At 38.6% G+C, this 24,487-nt stretch overlaps 1 protein-coding gene across 1 annotated transcript in view; it reads left to right on the top strand.

The window, feature by feature from the left end:
• The first annotated feature begins 492 nt into the window (after positions 1-492).
• Positions 493-24,487, top strand: part of CHIC2 (cysteine rich hydrophobic domain 2) — a 57,614-nt gene continuing 33,619 nt past the window's right edge. Inside the window, exon 1 of the mRNA XM_068975147.1 lies at positions 493-879. Within this exon, the coding sequence (XP_068831248.1) occupies positions 761-879 (119 nt within the window). The 5' untranslated portion in view covers positions 493-760. The remainder of the gene's footprint in view (positions 880-24,487) is intronic.

Here is a 24,487-nt window from a genome sequence, read left to right as displayed (position 1 = left end):
CAGACTCTGGTTCTCATCACAGACTAAAAAAACTGACGAAAAGTGAGATTCGATTATTGGATAAACCGGCAACCACATGCACAATAAATTCTCTATTCCAAACTAGGGCTTTTATTGTTAGTTGTTTTGGTTAGAGATTACTCTGGGGAACCAAGTGCCCCACTGGACACTCAGAGCTCTGTTCTTTGGGTCGGGGTCAAAACCACCAGTTTCCAGAGACATTCTCCTTAAGGGTCAGCGACTCTTCTCCTGGAAGTCGGGGCCGCGCCAGCGGGAGCGCGCTCCAGGAGTAGACGGCGGGTGGAGGACGAGGAAGGCGACCTGGGGAAGCGCGCGAGGCCTCACGTGCGCGCTCCCGCCCGCCTTGCCCGCGCGCTCTCGCGCCCACGCGCCCACTCACCCGCCCGCCGGCACTCCCGGGAAGTCTCGCGATGTCGTAGCCGGGTGCTCCCGCTGCGGGAGGCTCTGGCTGTTGCTGTGGTTGCCTGAGTTGCTGCTGCGGCGGTCGCGGCAGTGCTGGTGGAGGTGTCGGCCCTTGGGCGGATGTTGACATTGTGTTGTTGTTACTGCTGACGGTAATGGCGGCGGCGGCGCCGACGGCCAGGACCCCATCTCCTCTGTAGCCGAAACCGAGAGAGCACAGAACGAACTCCGCGGCCTCGGAGCCCGCGGCAGCGACTCCCCTCAGCCTTCGCTGCCTCGCCAGCCCGTATCTCGGCCTCAGCCTCTGGACAGGCCCCTTCGGTCCGGGGGTCTCAGGATGGCGGATTTCGACGAGATCTATGAGGAGGAGGAGGACGAGGAGCGGGCCCTGGAAGAGCAGCTGCTCAAGTACTCGCCGGACCCGGTGGTGGTCCGCGGCTCCGGTCACGTCACCGTGTAAGGCCCGGTGGAGGGCTAGGGCGAGGACGGGAGGTGCAGGGCTGGGGTGGGCCCCTTGCTCCGCGGGGGCCTTCTCTCCCCGGTGTCCGTCGGGTGTCTGAGGCCTTCGGGAAGAGTAGGCGACCAGGAAGTGAGAACTTGCTTTATTTTCATTTGTTTCTGTCTCCGGAGTGGGGACAAACGCTGCCCTACGCCCCCCCCTCCCCCCCCACTCCTGTTAGCAGGCCCCACGGGCCTGGGCGCTCTGACGGATCCCAGGAGGAAGGTTATTCTCTGGGGTCTGCCCTTCTGGCCACCCCTTCAGCTTCGAGGTGGAAATACACGTATTTCTCAGGTGCCTCCCCCAGTTTTCTCATCCATTTACCCTGTGGTTCTCTTTCCTCGTTTGTGCCTTTGAGCCTAGTGACATATGGCTCAGAGGCCGGATCTGGGCCGGGTGAAACCCTAGCGACGATCGGTAATGAGTGGTTCCCTGTCGTCGTGTCTGTTTCACTCATACCCACAAGTCTTCCCAGTTTCTTGCAGAGTCAGTTTGTGCGGAACTAATGCAAGTTCCTGTAATTGTATATGATAAAAAAATGTATGGATGAACATATGTATTTAAGATGCAGAATGATGTATGTTTACACATAATTAAAGAAAAAACTACGTGATGGGCACAAACTGCTCAGGTTACTCAGGGTTCTCTGTAATTTCCTTGGGGCACGAACTCTGGGATGGCTTCTTCATTTGATAAGGGTTCCTGTAAGTTCAGTTGGCAACATTTTAAAAGTCTGATATTATTCAAACAATAAGGAAGGAGCACTTTCTGAAAGGTCATGACTAATAAAGGAATGTGAAGACTAGAACCAAATAATGAGCTGTCCGGAAGCAGGAAGTTTTGTAATGTTTGTCTGAGAAGTTCAGAGTTTTGTACAAGTTGAAGAATTTATGCCTTTTCATTTTAGATCTCTGTTCAAATGCTAGGTCAAACTTCATGCTTGTTAGACATCTCTCCACTTTACCTTTTTAGTAAAATACGAAGGGCCAGTAAGTTTGAAATTGCCTGGAACACACTTCATGTTTTATTTTTGGCTCAGGGTGAGTGGGATGTGCAGTGAATAACTTTCAGTGAAATAGTAGGACTTCTCATATAAGACTGTCAGTAAAATCCTTGCACTTCTCAAAACATGGTATGACCAGCCATATTGTTGTTTGGGTGTGCTTATGTAATGCTTTGATTTCTTTAGCACCTGTTAGTTTATATTCTGGTGACTTAGTATAAAAACACTGCATTATCTGTCACAGTGCCATGAGAAGACAATAAAATATCACCGTACTAACAGTTACTTAGTATTTTAAGTGTCATCACTAGCATAATTAAGACATATAGCTAAATACTATATGATATTAAATCTTTTTAACATATATCACAGAAATGTTTACATGTCAGAGCCTGCCATTTTTTTGTTTGACTATTTGAACCTAATACATTCTTTTAAACTTAAGGAGTGCTTAAAGATTGGTTTTCAAACTTTATCATGGTATCTGCCCACCCTTCCCCTTAAATTCCTCATATCAAAGAAAAGCTGGCAAAATTTTATTTTAAAAGGTGCAGCTATAGTTATAATTTTCCTCTGTTTGAGTAAAAGAAAAGCTAAGTACATTGTTGGGCATGATGGAAAAGTCAGAGAGCTCAGAACCGAATAGGTGATTAGTAAATTTGATTTTAGTTGGCTACTTACAGAGGTTAACAGAGTGGGAGAGAATTATTAGTGGTTCCCAATCTTAATTGCCCATTAGAATCACTTGGGGAGTTTTTGTCCTTGTCTCAGTGGAAGCCAAGTATCTGAGTGAGGACCTAGTTTGTTTAAAAAGTTCCACAAGTGACTCACGTAGGTACCCAGGATTAAAAACTGCTATTCCAGAGTATTAAGAGAAACTAAATGCCCCCAATAAACAGTATGGCTTTCTACATAGAAGTTAATTTTTCTGTGCTCTCTCTCAACAACTTCACTTTCTTTCCTGTTACTCTGGTTCTAGGCTCTGGGTTCACATCTACCCTTTGCCACTTCTTGGGTAAATTATTTATCTGTGACTCTTCATTTAAGATGGGGCTAGTTGTAGTCCCTAATTGTTAAAATTAAGGATTAATTGAGACAGTACATGCAAAGAGTTCATTACATTGTGTGGTACTGTGCTCAATAAATATAACCTTTATTAATTATCCACACATATAGTGTTCCTCTTTGAGAAACATAGGTATAAAGCACAGTACTAAGAAATCCAAACTGCCATTCTCAAACTTAATAGTGATTCACTTTAGTCTTATTTTTCCATTTCTGGGCGATTTGATTGAGGATAAATGGTGTGAAATATTTCAAGGAGAATTAATAAGAATCTTCTGCATTGAAGGCCTAATCCTGTTTTGTGGTGACATAGATAAGTACGGTTAATAGTAGTACAAAACTTTTTGTATCATTCACAGGCATACTATGCCAGTAGGAGCCAGTTAATACCTATAATGGTTTTTGAAATTGGTGTTTGTGGGTTGCTATAACTGTTGAGCACGTTCAGTTTTTCTTGCCTGCAAGTATAAATGGGAAGAGCTATTAAAACAGTTAAAAGACTACTGGTTAAGCTTATCACTACAGCTGCCCTATCTGCTCCTCCTTTGTTTAAACTAAGGAGCTACTCAGAACTGTTTTCCCTTACCAGTTTGGAAGTCAATGTAGTGTAATGTATAGAATCAAATGTAATCCACATCAATCCGAAACTATATAGATCCATTCATGTGTGTTTTTCACAGATTTCACTTTTGAGTAGACCTTTATGATTGATTATTTCCACTCTTTTCCCCTCTATAATACATCATATTATAATATTGCTGTTATTTTAGAAGTCACTGTATTCTCATATGACAATGCAGCATGTCATTATAGTGATGTGAGAAAGTAAGTCATCTTTCATTTTCTACTACACAGGCAGGGCTTGGTTAGTTTTGTGGCATAATCAGGTTTTGGGCATACAAGTATTTAAAATGTATAATTTGCTTAAGTGAAGTTTGCTTTAATGTAGTTTCTAGTATTTTCATATTGACCACAAGTCAGGCTTAAACTGTGTACTTCCATAAGATCAGTATTCTTTCTTGATATTTTTCTAGATGAATGTAATAATTTCCTTTATTTTTAGATTTGCATGTAGCAATATGGAACAAGGTGGCAGCTCCAATAGGAAGAAATCTTATACAAAATAGTATTTTGAGGAAAAGTGGTATTTGAAGGAAGAGAGGGAAATGATAAGTTCCTGTTATTGCATAATTTTTATGTACATATAATTTAAAAGACTTGCTCACACTTAAGTTAAAAGATTTTTCTGTGTGTGTGTGTACTTCTCAGTTTATTATGTAATGAGGATGAAGGAAAGGTTATTAACGTATTAGGTGTTAATTGGCAAAATTGGTTAATATTTTTTAAAATTATAACATTCTCTTCCCCTTAGAATAAATTTTTGTAACTATCATTTGTTGAAGAGTTAGATTTTTCACAGTGATGATAGCAGTGCTTAATATAAAAATTAGAATTTAAAAATAGGTTTTAGGCCAGTATTTCCTGTCTAATCTGTCGTCATAACTGACATTATTAGTTCCTATCTCGTTTCATGCCCTCCCATATAAAACTCAAACTTGGAGCCTCCCTAGGAAATGTATAATTTTTGACTTCTAACATAAGCCTTGTCATAGAACTAGCTTATTTTTAGATTTGTTTCTAATGTTATTTTCTCTATTCACTAAATTACTGTGTCTTCGGGTACTTTCCTCTGAGGTATAATCTTTCTACAATGTCCATAAAAATTCCTCATCTTTTACCAGTTTTTATCGATGGCTGTGAGACATCACTCTCTTTATCATTCATCTCACGTAAGCTGTGGAAAATTGAAAGATTGAGAAATGTGAGTTGAAAAAATATGGAAACACTTTGGAATACAGTAGGACCTTTGCATAGGAGATATCAAAGAACACCTCAGTATACGTTGACCTTTCAGATAGTAGAGTTAAAAAAAATTCTGTCTTGAAATGTCCTGGACCAAGATTGCTACTGCAGGCTGTGGTAAGCAACAGGAGATTTGCTTAAATAACAGATTCACTTCAGTTAAATAATTTTGTAAACTTTTGTAACTCTCACCTCCTTATCTCCACTCAGTGTAATTATTCCATTTTTTTAAGATTAAATTTTTTGTTTGGAGACTTTTAAGGTTCTTCTTGATATTTCTCCACAAAGCTGGATAGTTTTTTGAAGGCAGGAATTATGCTTATTGGTTTTTATTTCTCCACTGTTTAATATGGTGTCTGGAATAGTGAAGTGAAGTGACGGTCACCCAGTCGTGTCTGACTCTTTGCCACCCAGTGCTGTCCATGGACTTCTCCAGGCCAGAATACTGGAGTGGGTAGCCTTTCCCTTCTCCAGGGGATCTTCCCAACCCAGGGATCGAACCCAGATCTCCCGCATTACAGACAGATTCTTTACCAGCTGAGCCACAGGGGAAGCCCAAGAATACTGGAGTGGGTAGCCTATCCCTTCTCCAGTGGATCTTCCTGACCCAGGAATTGAACTGGGGTCTCCTGCATTGCAGGTAGATTCTTTACCACCTGAACTATCAGGGAAGCCCTGTCTGGAATATGATGGGTTCTGAAATGTTCTCTAAATAAATGAGGTAATTGCATACATCTTTGTATCTTGTCAAACTTGTCAAAAGAATAAGTTTTTTCTTCTTTTTTTTTGTACCTCTGAATGAAGGCAAACTATTTTACAATAGAACTCTTATAATCATATTCATAAGATAAATGGATTATCATTTTTTACTTTATTTTTTTTATTTTTGGCCGCACTTTCAGGATCTTAGTTCCCTGGCCAAAAATTGAACCCTGGCAGTGAAAGCACAGTCTTAACCACTGGACCTCCAGGAAATTCCCTGGTTTGTCTTTTTCTAAAGAGCAAGTTTGGTGATTATGAAAAAATTATCTGTTTAAAGTAGATATTATTTTCTCAGAGATTTTTCTTGCTCCTTATAATTTGAGAGGAAATTACTTTGATTTAGAACATAGCATTGAGCATATTTCTGACACTATAAAGAAAAGAGTGATCAATATCTTAACTGGACCAAGTGCTAAAACTTCTCAGTGAGTAAACTTTCTTGAAGAAATGAGAAATATGGTAGTAAGCTTATTTCAAAATTTTACTGTAATTTGAAATTCACATGATCAGTTCAGTCACTCATTCGTGTCCAACTCTTTGCGACCCCATGGACTGCAGCATACCAGGCTTCCCTGTCCATCACTAACTGCCAGAGCTTACTCAAACTCATGTCTATCGAGTCTGTGATGCCATCCAACCATCTCATCCTCTGTTGTCCCCTTCTCCTCCTGCCTTCAGTTTTTCCTGGCATCAGGGTCTTTTCCAATGAGTCAGTTGTTTGCATCAGGTGGCCAAAGTATTGGGGTTTCAGCTTCAGCATCAGTCCTTTCAATGAATATTCAGGACTGATTTCCTTTAGGATGGACTGGTTGGATCTCCTTGTAGTCCAGGGGACTCTCAAGAATCTTCTCTAACACCACAGTTCAAAAGCATCATTCTTCGATGCTCAGCTTCCTTTATAGTCCAACTCTCATATCCATACATGACTATTGGAAAACGCATAGCTTTGACTAGATAGACCTTTGCTGGCAAAGTAATGTCTCTGCTTTTTAGTATGCTGTCTAGGCTGGTCACAGCTTTTCTTTTAAGGAGCAAGCGTCCTTTAATTTCATCGCTGCAGTCACCATCTGCAGTGATTTTGAAGCCCTGAAAGATAAAGTCTGTCACTGTTTCCATTGTTTCCCCATCCATTTGGCATAAAGTGATGAGACCGGATGCCATGGTCTTAATTTTCTGAATGTTGAGCTTTAAGCCAACTTTTTCACTCTCCTCTTCCACTTTCATCAAGAGGCTCTTTAGTTCTTCTTTGCTTTCTGCCATAAGGGTGGTGTCATCTGAATATCTGAGGTTATTGGTATTTCTCCTGGCTATCTTGATTCCAGCTTGTGCTGCATCCAGTCCATCATTTCTCATAATGTATTCTGCAGGCTATGGTTTTTCCAGTAGTCATGTATGGATGTGAGAGTTGGACTGTGAAGAAAGCTGAGTGCTGAAGAATTGATGCTTTTGAACTGTGGTGTTGGAGAAGACTCTTGAGAGTCCCTTGGACTGCAAGGAGATCCAACCAGTCCATTCTGAAGGAGATCAGTCCTGGGTGTTCATTGGAAGGACTGATGTTGAAGCTGAAACTCCAATACTTTGGCCACCTCATGAGTTGACTCATTGGAAAAGACTCTGATGCTGGGAGGGATTGGGGGCAGGAGGAGAAGGGGACGACAGAGGATGAGATGGCTGGATGGCATCACCGACTCGATGGAGGTGAGTTTGAGTGAACTCCAGGAGTTGGTGATGGACAGGGAGGCCTGGCGTGCTGCAATTCATGGGGTCGCAAAGAGTCAGACACGACTGAGCGACTGAACTGAACTCTGCATATAAGTTAAATAAGCAGGGTGACAATATACAGCCTTGATGTATGCCTTTCCCAACTTGGAACCAGTCTGTTGTTCCATGTCTAGTTCTAACTGTTGTTTCTTGACCTGCATACAGATTTCTCAGGAGGCAGGTCAGGTGGTCTGGTAGTCCCATCTCTTTCAGAATTTTCCACCGTTTGTTGTGATCCACACAGTCAAAGGCTTTGGCATAGTCAATAAAGCAGAAGTAGGTATTTTTTAGAACTCTGCTTTTTCAATGATCCAATGAATGTTGGCAATTTAATCTTTGGTTTCTCTGCCTTTTCTAAAACCAGCTTGAATATCTGGAAGTTCATGGTTCACGTGCTGTTGAAGCCTGGCTTGGAGAATTTTGAACATTATTTTGCTAGTGTGTGAGATGAGTGCAACTGTGTGGTAGTTTGAACATTCTTTGACATTGCCTTTCTTTGGGATTGGAATGAAAACTAACCTTTTCCTTTTCTGTGGCCACTGCTGAGTTTTCCAATTTTGCTGGCATATTGAGAGCAGCACTTTCACAGCATCGTCTTTCAGGATTTGAATTAGATCAACTGGAATTCCATTACCTCCACTAACTTTGTTTGTAGTGATGCTTCCTAAGGCCCATTTGACTTTGCATTCTAGGATGCCTGGCTCTAGGTGAGTGATCACACCATTGTGGTTATCTGGGTCATGAAATGGTCTTTTTTGTATAGATCTTCTGTGTATTCTTGTGACCTCTTCTTAATATCTTCTGCTTCTGTTAAGTCTATACCATTTCTGTCCTTTATTGTGCCCATCTTTGCATGAAATGTTTCTTTGGTATCTCTAATTTTCTTAAAGAGATCTCTAGTCTTTCCCGTTCTATTGTTTTCCTCTTTCTTTGCATTGATCGCTGAGGAAGGCTTTCTTATCTCTCCTTGCTATTCTTTGAAACTGTGCATTCAGATGGGTATATCTTTCTTTTTCCCCTTTGCCTGTAGCTTTGCTTCTTTTCTCAGCTATTTGTAAGGCCTCCTCAGACAACCATTTTGCCTTTTTGCATTTCTTTTTCTTGGGGGTGGTCTTGATCAAAATTTTGCTGTAATTTGAAATTCATGTGATATTCCAGTCCAAACAGTTCAATGTGGGATTTCTGCCTGCCAACAGATGTGAAATTATTTAGTACTTAAAATGTTATGTGTTTAGCTAAGTGGAATATAGGAACTAAATGGTGGAAAGTAAATGATAAGAGATTATTTATGATAGTAATCAAAAGCTGTTATTATTCTAAAGAATAATATTTTTGAGAGCTGCTCTTGAATCCCAGCTTGAGTTTATATTCCTAACAGGTTAAACGCCTAAGATATTAGATCAGCTGTGTACTCAGAAGGGAATCTTTTTTTCTTTTTTTAATAATTTTTATTTTTTTAATTTTTTGTGCTGGGTCTTTCTTGTTCTGGGCTGGCTTTCTCTAGTTGTGCTGAGCAGGGGCTATACTTTGTTGCAGAGCATGGTCTCTAGAGCTCAGTAGTTGTGGTGCATGGACTTAGTTGCTCCATGGCATATGGAATCTTCCCAGGTTAGGGATTGAACCGATGACCCCTGCATTGGCAGGTGGTTTCTTATCGTTGCACCACCAGGAAGGTTCAGAATGGAATCTTTTAAGTCTTTTTAGTATTTATGGCTTACCTTTTTAATCTACTATAAAGCTACTTAAGATACTATTCTCAATGAAATTAAGCTTTAAAATATAACAGCAACAGATGCTTTTAAGTATCCTTACTCTGATGTCTTCTGTGTAAGATTTGTTGGTGACTTTTCATAATTTGTTTCAGAATCCATTTGTAAAATCAGATGTTATGCCAATGTTTCCATGTTCATGCAGTCTTGCTTAATCTCAGTACAGTATTTCTTAAACTTGGCTGATTATTAGAATTACTTGCCCGATTATCAGAATCACTAAGGACATTTTTAAAAACATACATTTCAGACATCCTCAGTCAGAATCTTTAAGGGAAGAGTCTAGGAATTTTTATTTTTAATAGGAGCTTGGGTGATTCTTAGACGCGTTTGGAAAGCAAGAGATGGTTCTGTGGAAAGAGTGGTCTCTGATGTCAAGCAGATTGATTTCAGTTCTCAGAGACTTCCGAACTGTAGCCATTAACCTTTCTTAACTTTAGTTTTCTCATCTGCAAAAGGGATATCTATCTCAGGGATTAGGTGTGACAGTCAGAAATAATTTATCTGATTACCTGAACCCATAATAGACATTTGGCAAATTATTGCCATATATTTTTATATTTATCCCTTCATGTGTATTTTTTGGTTAATCTTTATCATTGTCTTGAAAATCAGTCGGAAATATGCTCTCCTGCTTTAAGATCCTGTCAGGATTATCTGATTGAGTAGAGGAAACTTAATCAAAAGAAAATCTTGACAGATTGGTACATAGTGATGTTCTTAGAGGCCACTGAGGTATTTTAAAGTTTGGGGATCTTTTCTAAATGGCACTTTCTTTTGAATTTTGCATATGAGAGCTTTTGCTTTCTGTTTATGTTCTTTTTTTCTTTCTAATTGATCAGCTTTAGGTTAGAAATGATACAACCAACCTTATAAGACCAATGTATAAAGTAAGAGAAGTTGGTTCTGAGTGCTGGATTTAGATGCTTGATTTTTAATACTTGGGTTTTGAGATTCTTATCTCCTCAGAGTATTTTTCAGTTAATCCTTCATTATCAACTATCTTGTTCAGATTTCCTGATAAGTAATTTAACAAGTATTTATTAAATTTTATGCTCAGTATTATTTGAGGCCCTGACTTTACAGTTATGAATGAAACATACATAGTTCCTCTGCCCTTCTGGAGCTTACAGCTAACAGATAAATTATGTCTGAGAAAGTTACTGCGAAGGAGACATTAGCATCTGTGGCAGAAAATAATGTGATATAGAGAACCCCTCTGAGAAGGTAACATTTAGGAAGGGTGAAAGAGTCCTGTGAAGAGCCCCGCAGGTCTGGAGAACAGCAAAATAAGTTTGGCTTGCCTGAGGAACTGAAAGGATGCTACTACTGTATTGTGGCTAGAACACAGGAAACAAAGGAGATAGTTCCTTGAAATGAGATTGGCAAGCTCAGTAGGGACCAAAAAGGATTATAGAGAGATTAGAGTGAAACTGGGGAGAGTAGTTAGGAGCTGTTGGAACAGTAAAGATGAGATGATAGTGGCCTGGTGTAGGGTGATAGACTTTAGATAAAGGAGGTATTACACTTCTGGCTGTAAGCCATCAAATTTAGCAACTTTTCTATGAGGTATGGCAGAACATTGCCTCGGTCACTTTTGCCATCTCATTTCCCAGTTGTGTTATTTTTTGTTTTCTTTTGGTCTTTGTTTTGGCTTCGTGAACGGTGAGGTCAGAGATCGGTGGCTGCCCTTACTATTGACTTGAGACTGTCATGATGACATACTTGCATTTCCTGTTCTGCTGCCACAGGGCAGCTAAGTATGACAAGAGAACAGTGGCTACTCCACAAGATCCTGGCTTTCCCACAAGATCGTAGATTTTGAAGTGAGGACCTTTGTACCCTTTAGCTACAAGATGTGTGGTGTTTGACAGTGATCTGTTCATTAGATTTGACGAAAAGACTGCTTTTTTACATTTTTACTCTTAAAGCGGAATTGTCTACATAAGGACTGACATTTCCTCAAAGATCTGGAGAAATGATTTTCTTCTTGACACTCTTTTCCATTCTACATCTAGTAAGTGAAGTTTACTTAGCGTTGAGTTGGTTGGACTATTTTAACTTACTTTTGTTTTTTGATAAGAAGTGAATCTGTGTGTCTGTATCTCTGTCTGCCTCATCTGTCTGTCTGTCTGCTTCCTGCAAGAGTAACTGGTTTTATTTTCTTTCTTCATGCATTGTAATTACAGTGGAGTCCTTGATTAGTCCAGTGAAGGAGTTCCTATGTATCCAGCCTTCTTTCTCTGCCCTTTCTAAACTATCCAATTATAAATGTTGGAGGTGGGAGGGAAGCTCATGAGGGAGGGAATATATGTATGCATATAGCTGATTCACATTATTATATAACAGAAACTAATACAACATTGTAAAGCAATTATATTCCAATTAATAAATTAAATTTTGTTTAAACAATTGTAAATGTTACTTGAAGTTGATATTTTGGTAGTCTCTACTCTAAACCAGTTCAACTGTATATTGCTTCTTAAATGGACATAGTTTATCATCACTGTGTTGCTCATAATGTTATATACATATGAAGCATATTCTAGACTGTATACAGATTAGATATATAAAATCTTTTTTCCTTAGTCTGATACAGATAATGTAAAGTAGTTGAGTTAGATTAGTTGAATCCCTAATTATCAGAAGTAATAACCATGAAGTTTAATTACTATATATTTATAAAACTTTTGCTGCTTAACAGCATATGTAATTGCTGAAAATATAATCTTAATAGTTGAAAATTAGTAAAATTCTAATACTAGAATATTATGAAACTGTATAGTGATGAGTGATTGTAGTACATGATTTAAGTAAATTTTTGATTTTACTAGTTTATAAATGAGATTATACTTTCACAGAGCTGGTTGAACTCAAATGTATAGAATTTTGTCACACAGTTAAAATTTTTAGAGTTATATTCTGAGACTCATATATTTATGTCTCCAACTCTAGGGGTACTGTATCTTCTGGGTACACTTTCAGTTCTATCCTTCCATGAGCCACATTGATATTTAGATGTGTGTTAAGGCAGCCAGATGAATTTAAAGCATGATTTTTATGTATTAAAATCTATTAATTTCTTCTTTGATATGACTTCATCTCCCAAAATAGCTAAAAAGTTGACTCCATTGAGCTCAGAGTTCAGCATTAGAAAATAAGAGCTTTCTTCACTTGCCATTTGTATAACCTATGTGTTCAGATTGAATCGGAAATTTCTGGTTTATATCTCACACGCTAGAAAAGTAATGCTCAAAATTCTCCAAGCCAGGCTTCAACAGTACATGAACCATGAACTTCCACATATTCAAGCTGGATTTAGAAAAGGCAGAGGAACCAGAGATCAAACTGCCAACATTTGTTGGATCATTAAAAAAGCGAGAGAGTTCCAGAAAAACATCTACTTTTGCTTTATTGACTATGCCAAAGCCTTTGACTGTGTGGATCACAACAAACAGTGGAAAATTCTGAAAGAGATGGGAATACCAGACTACCTCACCTGCCTCCTGAGAAATCTGTATGCAAGTCAAGAAGCAACAGTTAGAACTGGACATAGAACAACAGACTGGTTCAAAATTGGGAAAGGAGTATGTCAAGGCTGTATATTGTTACCCTGCTTATTTAACTTATATGCAGAATACATCATGAGAAATGCTGGACTGGATGAAGCACAAGCTGGAATCGAGATTGCCAGGAGAAATACCAATAACCTCAGATATTCAGATGACACCACCCTTACGGCAGAAAGCAAAGAAGAACTAAAGAGCCTCTTGATGAAAGTCAAAGAGGAGAGTAAAAAAGTTGCCGTAAAGCTCAACATACAGAAAATTAAGACCATGGCATCTGGTCCCATCACTTCATGGCAAATAGATGAGGAAACAATGGAAACAGTGACAGACTTTATCTTTTGGGGCTCCAAAATCACTGCAGATGGTAACTGCAGCCATAAAATTAAAAGATGCTTGCTCCTTGGAAGAAAAGCTGTGACCAACCTAGACAGCATATTAAAAAGCAGAGACATTACTTTGCCAACAAAGGTCCATCTAGTCAAAGCTATGGGTTTTCCAGTAGTCATGTATGGATGTGAGAGTTGGAGTTTAAAGAAAGCTGCGCATCGAAGAATTGATGCTTTTGAACTGTGGTGTTGGAGAAGACTCTTGAGAGTCCCTTGGACTGCAAGGAGATCCAACCAGTCCATCCTAAAGGAGATCAGTCCTGAATATTCATTGAAAGGACTGATGCTGAAGCTGAAACTCCAATACTTTGGCCACCTGATGCAAAGAATGGACTCATTGGGAAAGACCCTGATGCTGGGGAAGATTGAAGTTGGGAGAAGAAGGGGACAACAGAGGATGAGATGGTTGGATGGCATCACTGACTCAATCCCAGCATGAGTTTGAGTAAGCTCCAGGGGCTGGTAATGGACAGGGAAGTCTGGCGTGCTGCAGTCCATGGGGATCTCAAAGAATCAGGTATGACTGAGCCACTGAACTGAACAGAACTAATGTTCATATGTGTTGTCATATTGACAGGAAAATAAAATTCTTCCGAGTCTATAGATTTGTATGGGTTGAGTGTCTCAGAGTCCAGAATATCCAAAACTGAGTTTGTATTCTTCCCCTGAAATCAGCTCTCAAGTGCAGCCTTCCCCTTCTCAGTTGATGGCAGATCTGGTATCCTGTTTGCTTAGAGTAAGAAAAGTCTTTTGACACATCCTTGATGTCCCTGTTTTTCTTTTACTGCATCTAATCTATCAAGAAGTAAATCTCTTGACTCTGTCTTAAAGAAATATCCAAAATCTGACCGCTTTTTGCCATCTCTGTACTGCTGGCGTGAGTTGTCCTTGTCTCTCTTCTGCCTTATATTTCATACTTTTCTTCACCCTGCTCCCACCTTTGCTTCTCAGCCTTTACAGTCTTTTTGGTACATCTGCCACAGTGATTCTTTTAAAACACAAATCAGATCATGTCTCTTTTCTGTCAGAACTCCCCATCTTGAGAATTAAAGTTCCTTTTAATGGCCTGTAAGACCCTACCTGATGTGGCCCATTATTATTTCTCTGACTTCTGCCGTTCTTCACTTGTTTACCCTAGCCTAGTCATATGCCTCCTTGCTATTCACTGAATTATTCTAGGCACACTTCTGGCTTTGCACTGTTTGGTTCCACTTTCTGAAATATCCCTCTGCCCCAGATACCCAAATGGCTAGCTCCTTTACCTTCTTCAAATCTTTCACAATTATCTTAATGAGTCCTATTCTCCTTTCTACTTAAAATTTAAACTCATCTACCTCCCCTTACTCTGTACTTCTCTTTTTTCATAGTGCTTCCTCTGTCAGAATGTGAGATAAGCCACACTTGGTAAAGAGTACAAACTTTAGCAAAGAGGAAAAGTCTCAAACTTTGTTGACAGAAATAAAGTTTTAAAACTTTCTTCCATTTTTTTTGTAGTAGTTGTTCTACCTATAAAATGTGAATCCAGAAAACTTTGCTATTTTTTTTCCTTAAAAACTTTGTAATTGCATTTGACCTTTGGGCATAAGCGACCCTGAGAACAGGTGGTTTTACGTGAGGCAAATAAACCCAGAAAATTTGCTTTCTTGAGATAGCATATCTAGTTGACATCTGAACCAGGGTTAGAATTCAGGCATTCTGTTTCTCCATTGTGTTGCTCTTACATTTTCACCACAGTAACTTCTTTGTGCCTTTCAACCTTTGTGTTACTTGCATGGATTCCTGGCCTCATGCTTGCCCATATTAGCTCCAACTGTTTAATTTTTCCTAGCTTTCCTGAGGGGCTTCTCTGGTGGCTCAGAAGGTAAAGAATCTGCCTGCAGTGTGGCAGACCAGGGTTCAGTCCCTGGGTTGGGAAGACGCCTAGAGAAGAGAATGGCTACCCACTCCAGTATTTGTGCCTGGAGAATTCCTTGGACAGAGAAGCCTGGTGGACTTCCTGAACCCAGCACCTCTCTGTGTACCCTGTTTCCTCCACATTACCCCTAACCTTGAAGAGGCTGGCAGGAAGTTGGAATAGCTTTGACAGTTAACATTAGTTTTATCATTGGCTGTTTTATTTGCTAAGCTGTTTGAAGAGGGTGTTTGTGAAGTCATTGTGATCTGGACTTTTTCTAGTTCATCATTATCTATAAAAAGTGAAAGTGAAGTCTCTCAGTCGTGTCTGACTCTTTGCGACCCCATGGACTGTAGCCTACCAGGCTCCTCCATCAATGGAATTTTTCGGGGGAGAATACTGGAGCGGGTTGCTATTTCCTACTCCAGGGGAACTTCCCGACCCAGGGATCAAACCCAGATCTCCCACATTGCAGGCAGACGCTTTACTTTCTGAGCCACCAGGGAAGCTCTCCATCATTATCTATAGTGGGCATTAATGATAATATTGTCAACTTTATTAGAAGAGTGATAATCATAATAAAAACATAGCATACATTTGCATTGTTTTATAAAAATAAAAGCAGTTAAACATATGGAGTTTATGCAATGCATTGTTGGTGGTTTATGTATGTGAATTCATTTAATGACTTAGAGGTTATTATTATCCTTGGTATATAAATAGGGAAACTGAGGCTCAGAAAAAGTAACTAACTTGCTCAGAGTGACACATCTAGAAAAGGCAGTGTCAAGATTTCAGTCCAGGCAGTCTGGCTCCAGAGTCTTGTTTGCTTAATTGCTTTTATTGAACCAGAGCAGCAAACTCAAGTGTTCTCTATATAATTCATCAACAGAAATACTTACAGGAAAATCCTACATATGTGGGGATTTTAGATACAAATGTGAAAAGCTGAAAACCAGATTTTCCCCCCTAGATCCATATGAGAATGTTAACATTTATTGTGTGTTATTTTTTAATACATTCTTGTAGTTTATCAGCATTTTAAAATTTATTTGGCTATGCTGGGTGTTGTAGCTTGTGGGATGTTTAATTGCAGCATGTGGAATCTTATAGTTGCAGCATGCAAACTCTTAGTTGCTACATGTGGGATCTAGTTCCCTGACCAGATATTGAACCTCAGGCCCCCTACATTGGGAGCGTAGAGTCTTAGCCACTGGACCACCAGGGAAGTCCCACGTGTTGTTTTTAATTTTATAATTTCTGTTTGATGGAAAAAGTTTTTTTCCCTCCAGTTCTCAAATGTTTTCTCAATTTAGAGTTTCTAGTTCAAAGAGATAGATGTTTTCTTTGCTTACAGAGAAAGTTATTAGAGGCATTGTCCAGTAGTAGAAATTACCCAGGCTTGGGTTCAGGAGATTAAGGCTGTAGGCTAGATCTTACATGTTAATTAGTTATGATACCCAAATTATTTGCATTCTATGCATCAGTTTGTTCATTTGTAAAATTAAATATTTGGACCAAATGATGGTCGTGGTCCCTTTTAGCTCTTAGATTTAGAGATTCTATTGTTGTGGAATTAGGATTTTTTTTTCTATTTAATTTCCAAATTCTTTACAATTTATATAACATATATTTAAATATACTTTAAAAATCCTTGAAGTATGCTCTGAAATACACTTTAAACTAGTAGAATTATCTTGAAATCTAAACATGTCAATTGTGTGTATATTTCCTTAGGCAAGGTTAAAAATAAAAAACTCCTTTATCTACTTTTTTTCAGGTTTAATACTTTTTCTGATTCTAATAAAAGCGTAAAGATTATTAGAAATTGAAAAGTAGTATTTCCCAGTGAAGCAGAAAGTAAATCATCTGTTATCACCAAGAGGAAAAGGTCATTTAATATTTTGATGTATTTGTCCCTAATAAAATATTTGGTTTAAAGTACATATGAGTAATTATTGAAGTTTTGGAGAACATGAAATTGTGAAAGTGAAATACCACCCATAATATTATTGCCTAAGATTAATCACTATTTTGATAAACTTTTTCTGTTTTTATGTTTATGTAGATATTTTTGTTAAAAAATTGAGACCATACTTATAAAGTACTTTGTATTCCGCATTCTTCATTTACTATACTGGGAACATTTGCCAATGTTATTACAGGTTCTTACATAGTCTGAAGTATTAGGCTCTATTAGATTTCCAAGAACAGAAACACTCAGGGGTCCTTTCGTAGTGCAGATTTTTTGTAAGACTGCATGGAGACTAAAGAAGACAGGAAACTTTGCGATTGCATAGCCAGACTTCAAGGAGACTGGAATATTATTGTTTTGGATAATTGAGTGCAGCTCTGGTGATGAAGTTATTGTGTCATTTTTCTCAGCAGCTTGTGTCCGTTGGTCTAGTGGTCTGTCACAGCGACTTACCTTTCCGTTCTAGCTTCTGCTGTTGCCACGAACTGGCAGACCATTTTTTCCTTTTATCTTAACAGTTTCTGCTTACTGTTGGCTTCAGCCTATTCTTTTTTTAAAATTTGTTTTAACCTGTACTTACTCATAACTTGACTATATCTTGGCTTTCGTTTCAGCTTCTTGTTACCATCTGTTGTTTCTTTCTCAGATACGTCAAGAAAGAGGATCAAATTGAATTAGTTAATGTTGTCCAGGTTGGGTAGCCCTGGCCATCCCACAGCCCAGGAGATAGTTATTCTTAAAGCAAATGCCCATTTGTGATCTAATTCACCAGAGTTCAGGGGGATCCTAATAAGGCATGCAGAGTAACAGGTTACTCTCAAGTGTAAATGGTTTTGAGCTGTGTAGTATCTTTCAGATTAGTGTATCATCATTAATTTCATACAATTGTAGTCTTTCTACTGTTTTAAAACTTTCAGTGTTAAAAGTAGCACTGCACTCAGGAACAAGGAAAATAAACACAGCACAAAACAAAATTGAACTCAGATTGTTATACTTCATTTATTTAAAAGGCAGAATTCACTGAGTTCAAAACATATTTTAATTCAAAATAACAGTGCATCTAAGAGACATTAATATGAGGAGATACAGGAACACAGAAGAATTAAAAATCACAGTTAAAAAGGATGAGATTATATGGACTAGAACTACAGAAAAGGTTGAAATGCATCCAGGAAAGCTGATTAGTGAACCCCAAACTTCTTTTTTACTTGTGATAACATACCTAGTTAATACCAGATAAAAGATTCAAATATAAGAAATTATGTTGATGTTGTTATATGTTATAAAATACTTTTAGTATATTTGCTTATATATCTACTGAAAAATAGATCCTATTTTAAGAAACAACAAATGAAACAAAATGTGTTTAGATCTCCCTCACCAAAATAACACTTCCCTGGTGGTCCAATGGTTAAGACGCTGAGCTCCTAACGCAGGTGGCCCAGATTTGGTCCCTCCTCAGGAAACTAGATCCCACATGCCACAACTAAGACCCAAGGCAGCCAAATAAATAAATATTTAAAACGAAACAAAAAAACAGAAAAACACTGCATAATACTTGGTTATTCATTAACATATCTGTGCCACTGTAATGAATTTTTTTAAGACCCTTTGTGTGTATGTGCACTCAGTTGTATCTGTTTGTGACCCCATAAATGGTAGTCCAGGCTGCTCTCTCCATGTACTATCAAATTGTGTGCTTGAAGGGTTTATGATTTTGTAAGGTTTTCTCTTTTACATTCTAGATCATATGCTATGTGTATGTTTTTGTATTTTTTGCTTAACAGTATATTATATGTGCTTTCCATATTATTAGTTTGCAACTTCATTTTTAATGGTTGTCTAGTATTCTATTGAGATACTGTAGTAGTTTACTTAATATTCTCAATATTTTATTTTGTTTATTTTTCTCTATTGTGAATAAAGTTTCAGGAAACTTAATTGTGCATATAATTTTATTCACATTTCAGATTATTTTTTAGGCAAGATCCCTGAAAGGAAAACTTACTGTACCAAAAGTATAAATATTTTTAATGCCAAATTAATTTCTGGAATGGCTGTAATAATTTATAGTTCACTGGCAGTACATGGATATTTTCCATCTTAAGACCTTCTTGCCAACATAAAATGTTTTTTAGTTTTATCTCATCTGTTAGTTTCTGTAGCTAACTAAATTAAGATGCCACCCATCTAGAATTATATCTTAAAATTATTAAGTGCTGCTTCCAGTTTTTGGGATTAATAAAATGTTAGGTTATTAGGTTGAATTCAGCTTCCTATCCATTATTCTTCTTTCAAGCATATTGAATTATTATTTTAAGAAATTTGACCTTTTTATTACTGTCCATGGCCAATTATACTTTGACTTAGAATAAAGTAGATTATTATATTTAAAAACCTCAAACTTGAAGGAACATAATGGATAAAAGAAGTAATTTCTAATGCTGTCAATTTAAATTGAAACATATGTCACTTTCATTGCTAACAAACCTTACCTCCTGCCAAACTTAAAGTGAAAAAACCAGCCCCTCTCCCCCAACCCTCCTGCTGAACTAGAGCTAAGGTAGTATCAAAACTAAGCAACTTAAGTCACATCAAAATCATTAAAGATGGTATTCTGTAGTTAGCAAACATGAAGTATGTGGCTTTTCTTGTCCATTTAATAAAGGATGGTTTCATTAAAACTTTATCTGACAATATTGCTTTGGTTGGTGTAGAATAGATTTAAAAAGCAAAGCTTTGCCAGAAATAAAAGACATAGCAAAGAAAGTATTTGCTGTAAGTAAAGTGGCCCTTAGAAAGCATCACTATGAACAAAGCTAGTGAAGGTGATGGAATTCCAGGTGAGCTGTTTCAAATACTGAAAGATGATGCTGTGAAAGTGCTGCACTCAATATGCCAGCAAATTTGGAAAACTCAGCAGTGGCCACAGGACTAGAAAAGGTCAGTTTTCATTCCAATCCCACAGAAAAGCAATGCCAAAGAATGCTCAAACTACTGCACAATTGGACTCATCTCACATGGTAGTAAAGTAATGCTCCAAATTATCCAAGCCAGGCTTCAGCAATACGTGAGCCATGAACTTCCAGATGTTCAAGCTGGTTTTAGAAAAGGCAGAGAAACCACAGATCAAATTGCCAACATCCGCTGGATCATGGAAAAGGAAGAGAGTTCCAGAAAATCATCTCTTTCTGCCTTCTTGACTATGCCAGAGCCTTTGACTGTGTGGATCACAATAAACTGTGGAAAATTCTGAAAGAGATGGTAATACCAGACTACCTGACCTGCCTCTTGAGAAACCTATATTCAGGTCAGAAAGCAACAGTTAAAACTGGACATGGAACAACAGACTGGTTCCAAATAGGAAAAGGAGTACGTCAAGGCTGTATATTGTCACCCTGCTTATTTAACTTATATGCAGAGTACATCATGAGAAACGCTGGACTGGAAGAAGCACAAGCTGGAATCAAGATTGCTGGGAGAAATATCAATAACTTCAGATATACAGATGACACCACTCTTACGGCAGAAAGTGAAGAGGAACTAAAAAGCCTCTTGAAAGTGAAAGAGGAGAGTGAAAAAGTTGGCTTAAAGCTCAACATTCAGAAAACGAAGATCATGGAATCTGGTCCCATCACTTCATGGGAAATAGATGGGGAAACAGTGGAAACAGTGTCAGACTTTATTTTTGGGGGGCTCCAAAATCACTGCAGATGGTGACTGCAGCCATGAAATTAAAAGATGCTTACTCCTTGGCAGGAAAGTTATGACCAACCTAGATAGCATATTCAAAAGCAGAGACGTTACTTTGCCAACAAAGGTCTGTCTAGTCAAGGCTATGGTCATGTATGGATGTGAGAGTTGGACTGTGAAGAAAGCTGAGCACCGAAGAATCGATGCTTTTGAACTGTGGTGTTGGAGAAGACTCTTGAGAGTGCCTTGGACTGCAAGGAGATCCAACCGTCCATTCTAAAGGAGATCGGTCCTGTGTGTTCTGTGGAAAGAATGATGCTAAAGCTGCAACTCCAGTACTTTGGCCACCTCATGCAAAGAGTTGACTCATTGGAAAAGACTCTGATGCTCGGAGGGATTGGGGGCAGGAGGAGAAGGGGACGACCGAGGATGAGATGGCTGGCTGGCATCACTGACTCGATGGATGCGAGTCTGAGTGAACTCCAGGAGTTGGTGATGGACAGGGAGGCCTGGCGTGCTGCAGTTCATGGGGTTGCAAAGAGTCGGACAGAACTGAGCGACTGAACTGAACTGATACCAAGTAAGACATTCCCTACTCTGGTAATCAAGTTGTTTGCTAGGAGAAAACATGCTCTGTAAGTAGGACTCAAGGAAAAGAGTGTTTTCAACTATTCTGTTAAGAGCAATCTTATCAGTAGAGAAATTTGGATTACATCCTGGATTGTAGTGGTTTGAGTAATGAATAGGAGGTGAGATAAAGAGATGAATGTCTTTTTCAAGACACTGGGTGATGAAGGTAAAGAGATGGATGCCATCATACGTTGAGAGAGAGGAAAATAGGAGTTTAGATTCTCAGGCTGAGTAGACTTAGGCAATTTTGTAAGCTTTGTGTAAGGAGCCCCAAAAGAGGGAGAAATGAGTAGATTGCAGAGGAGACTGAACGAGATGCACCGTAGCAAATGATTAGCTTGCCTCCATTGAAAAAGATGATAAAATTACTGAAGTGAAGTGATGTTGCTTAGTCATGTCTGACTCTTTGCGACCCCATGGACTGTAGCCTACCAGGTTCCACCATCCATTGGATTTTCCAGGCAAGAATATTGGAGTGGGTTGCCATTTCCTTCTGCAGGGGAGCTTCCCAACCCAGGGATTGAACCAGGGTCTCCCACGTTGTAGGCAGAGACTTTACCCAGGGAATAGGTAAATCTAAACATGAAAGGGAGAGAAGGCAAAGCAGCTTTTTATTTCATTGGTCTTTTTCTCTTTGGTTGGAGTTAAGGAACTATGGTTATCTGCAAAAAGAAAAAAAGTGGGTTGTGAGGATAAGGCTGAGCATACAGAGGAGCAGTTGTGAAGTATGGAAAAGGAAACTGATTATGAATGATTTAAGATTGTTGCTGCGTTAATCTAACTTAAGTTAGATGTAATTTATGGTTTTTTTTTTTCCTAATGTAGCTCCAGGCAGTGGAAATTGAAGGGAAGAATGTAAACATTTCGATTGGATTGACAAAAGACCCTCTAGAGGTGCAGAAAATAAAGGGTTCTTTTTGAGTATGGTTAAATGATTGACTGTGTTCTGGCACGTAAAGAGAAATTAGAATCATAGGGAGCAGATTTAGAATGGAAAAGCTAGGAGGAGTAGTAAGGAAGAGTGGGTTACAGCCAGACACGAGGAAACAAATTTAATAAAAGTGGAAGAAATGAAATGAGTGATGGTTTAATGATAAGAGGAGAAATTTACAGTTCTGAATTTCAGGATATAATTCTAAGTGTTGATGTTGGTTGCTGATTTAAATAGAAGTGAATTTCCTTAGAACAGATAAGGTCCGTTAATAGTTAGATTTTGGTGCTGAATATTGAATTATTTGGGATAAAGACAGGAGTTGTAGAAAGAAAAAACTGTGGCATAAATGTCTTTATCCTTAGAGAGTGTGAAGTTGTGCAGAAAAGAACATAGCAGATTTGAGACTGCTATCCTTAAAAAGCCTCGTTTGCTGTGTTGGTTTTGGTTGGTGTCTGAGAACTTGTACTTTGGAAGTGTTCCCAGTATGCCCAGAATTGATAAGAATGGCTCACTGTGCCTAAACTGTTTGTACAAATAATGTGGTTTATACTGAACGTCTGCTTTCCTTCTGGGTGTCTGGAATTTTGGTACATACTAAGTCGAGGGGGCCTATGTGACTAGTCCCTGGTAAAAGCTTTGGTACTGACTCTCTAATGAGCTTTCCTGATAGACAGCATTTTATATATGTTGTGAAAACTAGTTCCTGGAGGAACTAAGCACATCCTGTATTATTCATTGAGAAGAGATTCTTGCAGGGTTGTTTCTGGTTTCCTTTAGACTTCACCCCATATCCCTCTTCCCTTTGCTGATTTTGCTTTGTACCCTTCTGCTGTAGTAAATCTAGCTCTGAGTACAACAATATGTTGAGTCCCTTGAGTCTTCCTAGTGAATCATCAAACCAGAGGATGATCTTGGGGATCCTCAACACAGAGGGAGTGACCTGGAATACTGAAAGTGATGAGGCTTGGAACAATGTGAGAGTCATGTGCATCAGAAGAGAGAACAGTGGAGTGGAAGTTTGCAGTGAGGAGTTAGTGAAATGTAAACCACTTTTCTTGCTTGGAAATTTATTTATTTAGCAAATATTTTGAATATTTATCAGGCATTGGGCCAGACATTTAGAATATAAAGGCAGTTAAGATATCATGCCTACCTATAACCATCTCACTGATTATCAAGGTAGGGAATTAGGCTTATGAAATTATTATAATGAGACATGATAATTGGCTATGCAAGAGAGAATATAGTCAAGTATTATGAGAACATGGAAGATGGAGTCTGGAAGATGGACTCCAGAGAATGAGCTGTAGTTGAGAATTTCTAAGGAGAGATTGTTATTTCATAGGAGAAAATATACGTATTTAAGGTATCCAAGTAGCAGATCAATAATTAGAGGTTCCAAAGTTAAATATTAAAAGACGTTTGAAAAGGGTAGGATCTATCATGAAAAGAGGTTCTGAATTGGATGAAGATGAGAGTGCAGGGTAGCAGATTAGAGTCGCTTACTCTTGAGTTTTGGCTGTAGATTAGGAATGAGGCGACAGTGATATGAAAGTAGGTTGGGTATGAGTAAAAGAATCCTATTTCAAGATTCCATTTAGACTTAGGTGTAAAGTTTCAGTCCCTTTGCAGAACTTCACCAGATATATTATAAGAACTTCTAAGAACTTTCAAAATTATCTTAATTTATATAAAAGTAAGAATTGGAGGAATTTCCTGGCAGTCCAGTGGTTAGAACTCTGCAGTTTCACTGGCACGGGCCCAGGTTCAATACTGGTCAGAGAACTAAAATCCACCCCATCCCCCACCCCCACACACATGCAAAAGCTAAAAATCGGCCTCATAAATGCTTTCTTCCTTAAAAAATTTCTAAAAGCTATGCAAGCCTTCCTTTGTAGGACTTTGTGATCATGCAATGTTACATAGAAGGTGCTGAATAGTTTGATTTGAATGAATTCTTTTTCTCCAAGTTCTAGTAGATTGTAAACTTGTAATATATAAGAGTAATATAGGCTAAGTTTGATGTGTTTTCTCTTTTTGCCATTCTTTGAAAACAGTTTAAATCTTTTATCACTTGTAAAGCAGTGCTTATTTTAACAGTGATTCAGGACAAAATGTTTCAGGTAATAGGAATAGACGTAGATGTAGCTCAACTCAGTTCACTCGCTTAGTCATGTCCAACTCTTTGCGACCTTATGGACTGCAACCCACCAGGTTTTCCTGTCCATCACCAACTCCCAGAGCTTACTCAAACTCATGTC

Source organism: Capricornis sumatraensis, chromosome 7 (assembly GCF_032405125.1).
Source record: "Capricornis sumatraensis isolate serow.1 chromosome 7, serow.2, whole genome shotgun sequence".
Lineage (NCBI taxonomy): Eukaryota > Metazoa > Chordata > Mammalia > Artiodactyla > Bovidae > Capricornis > Capricornis sumatraensis.
This window is presented reverse-complemented; position numbering and strand designations above follow the sequence as displayed.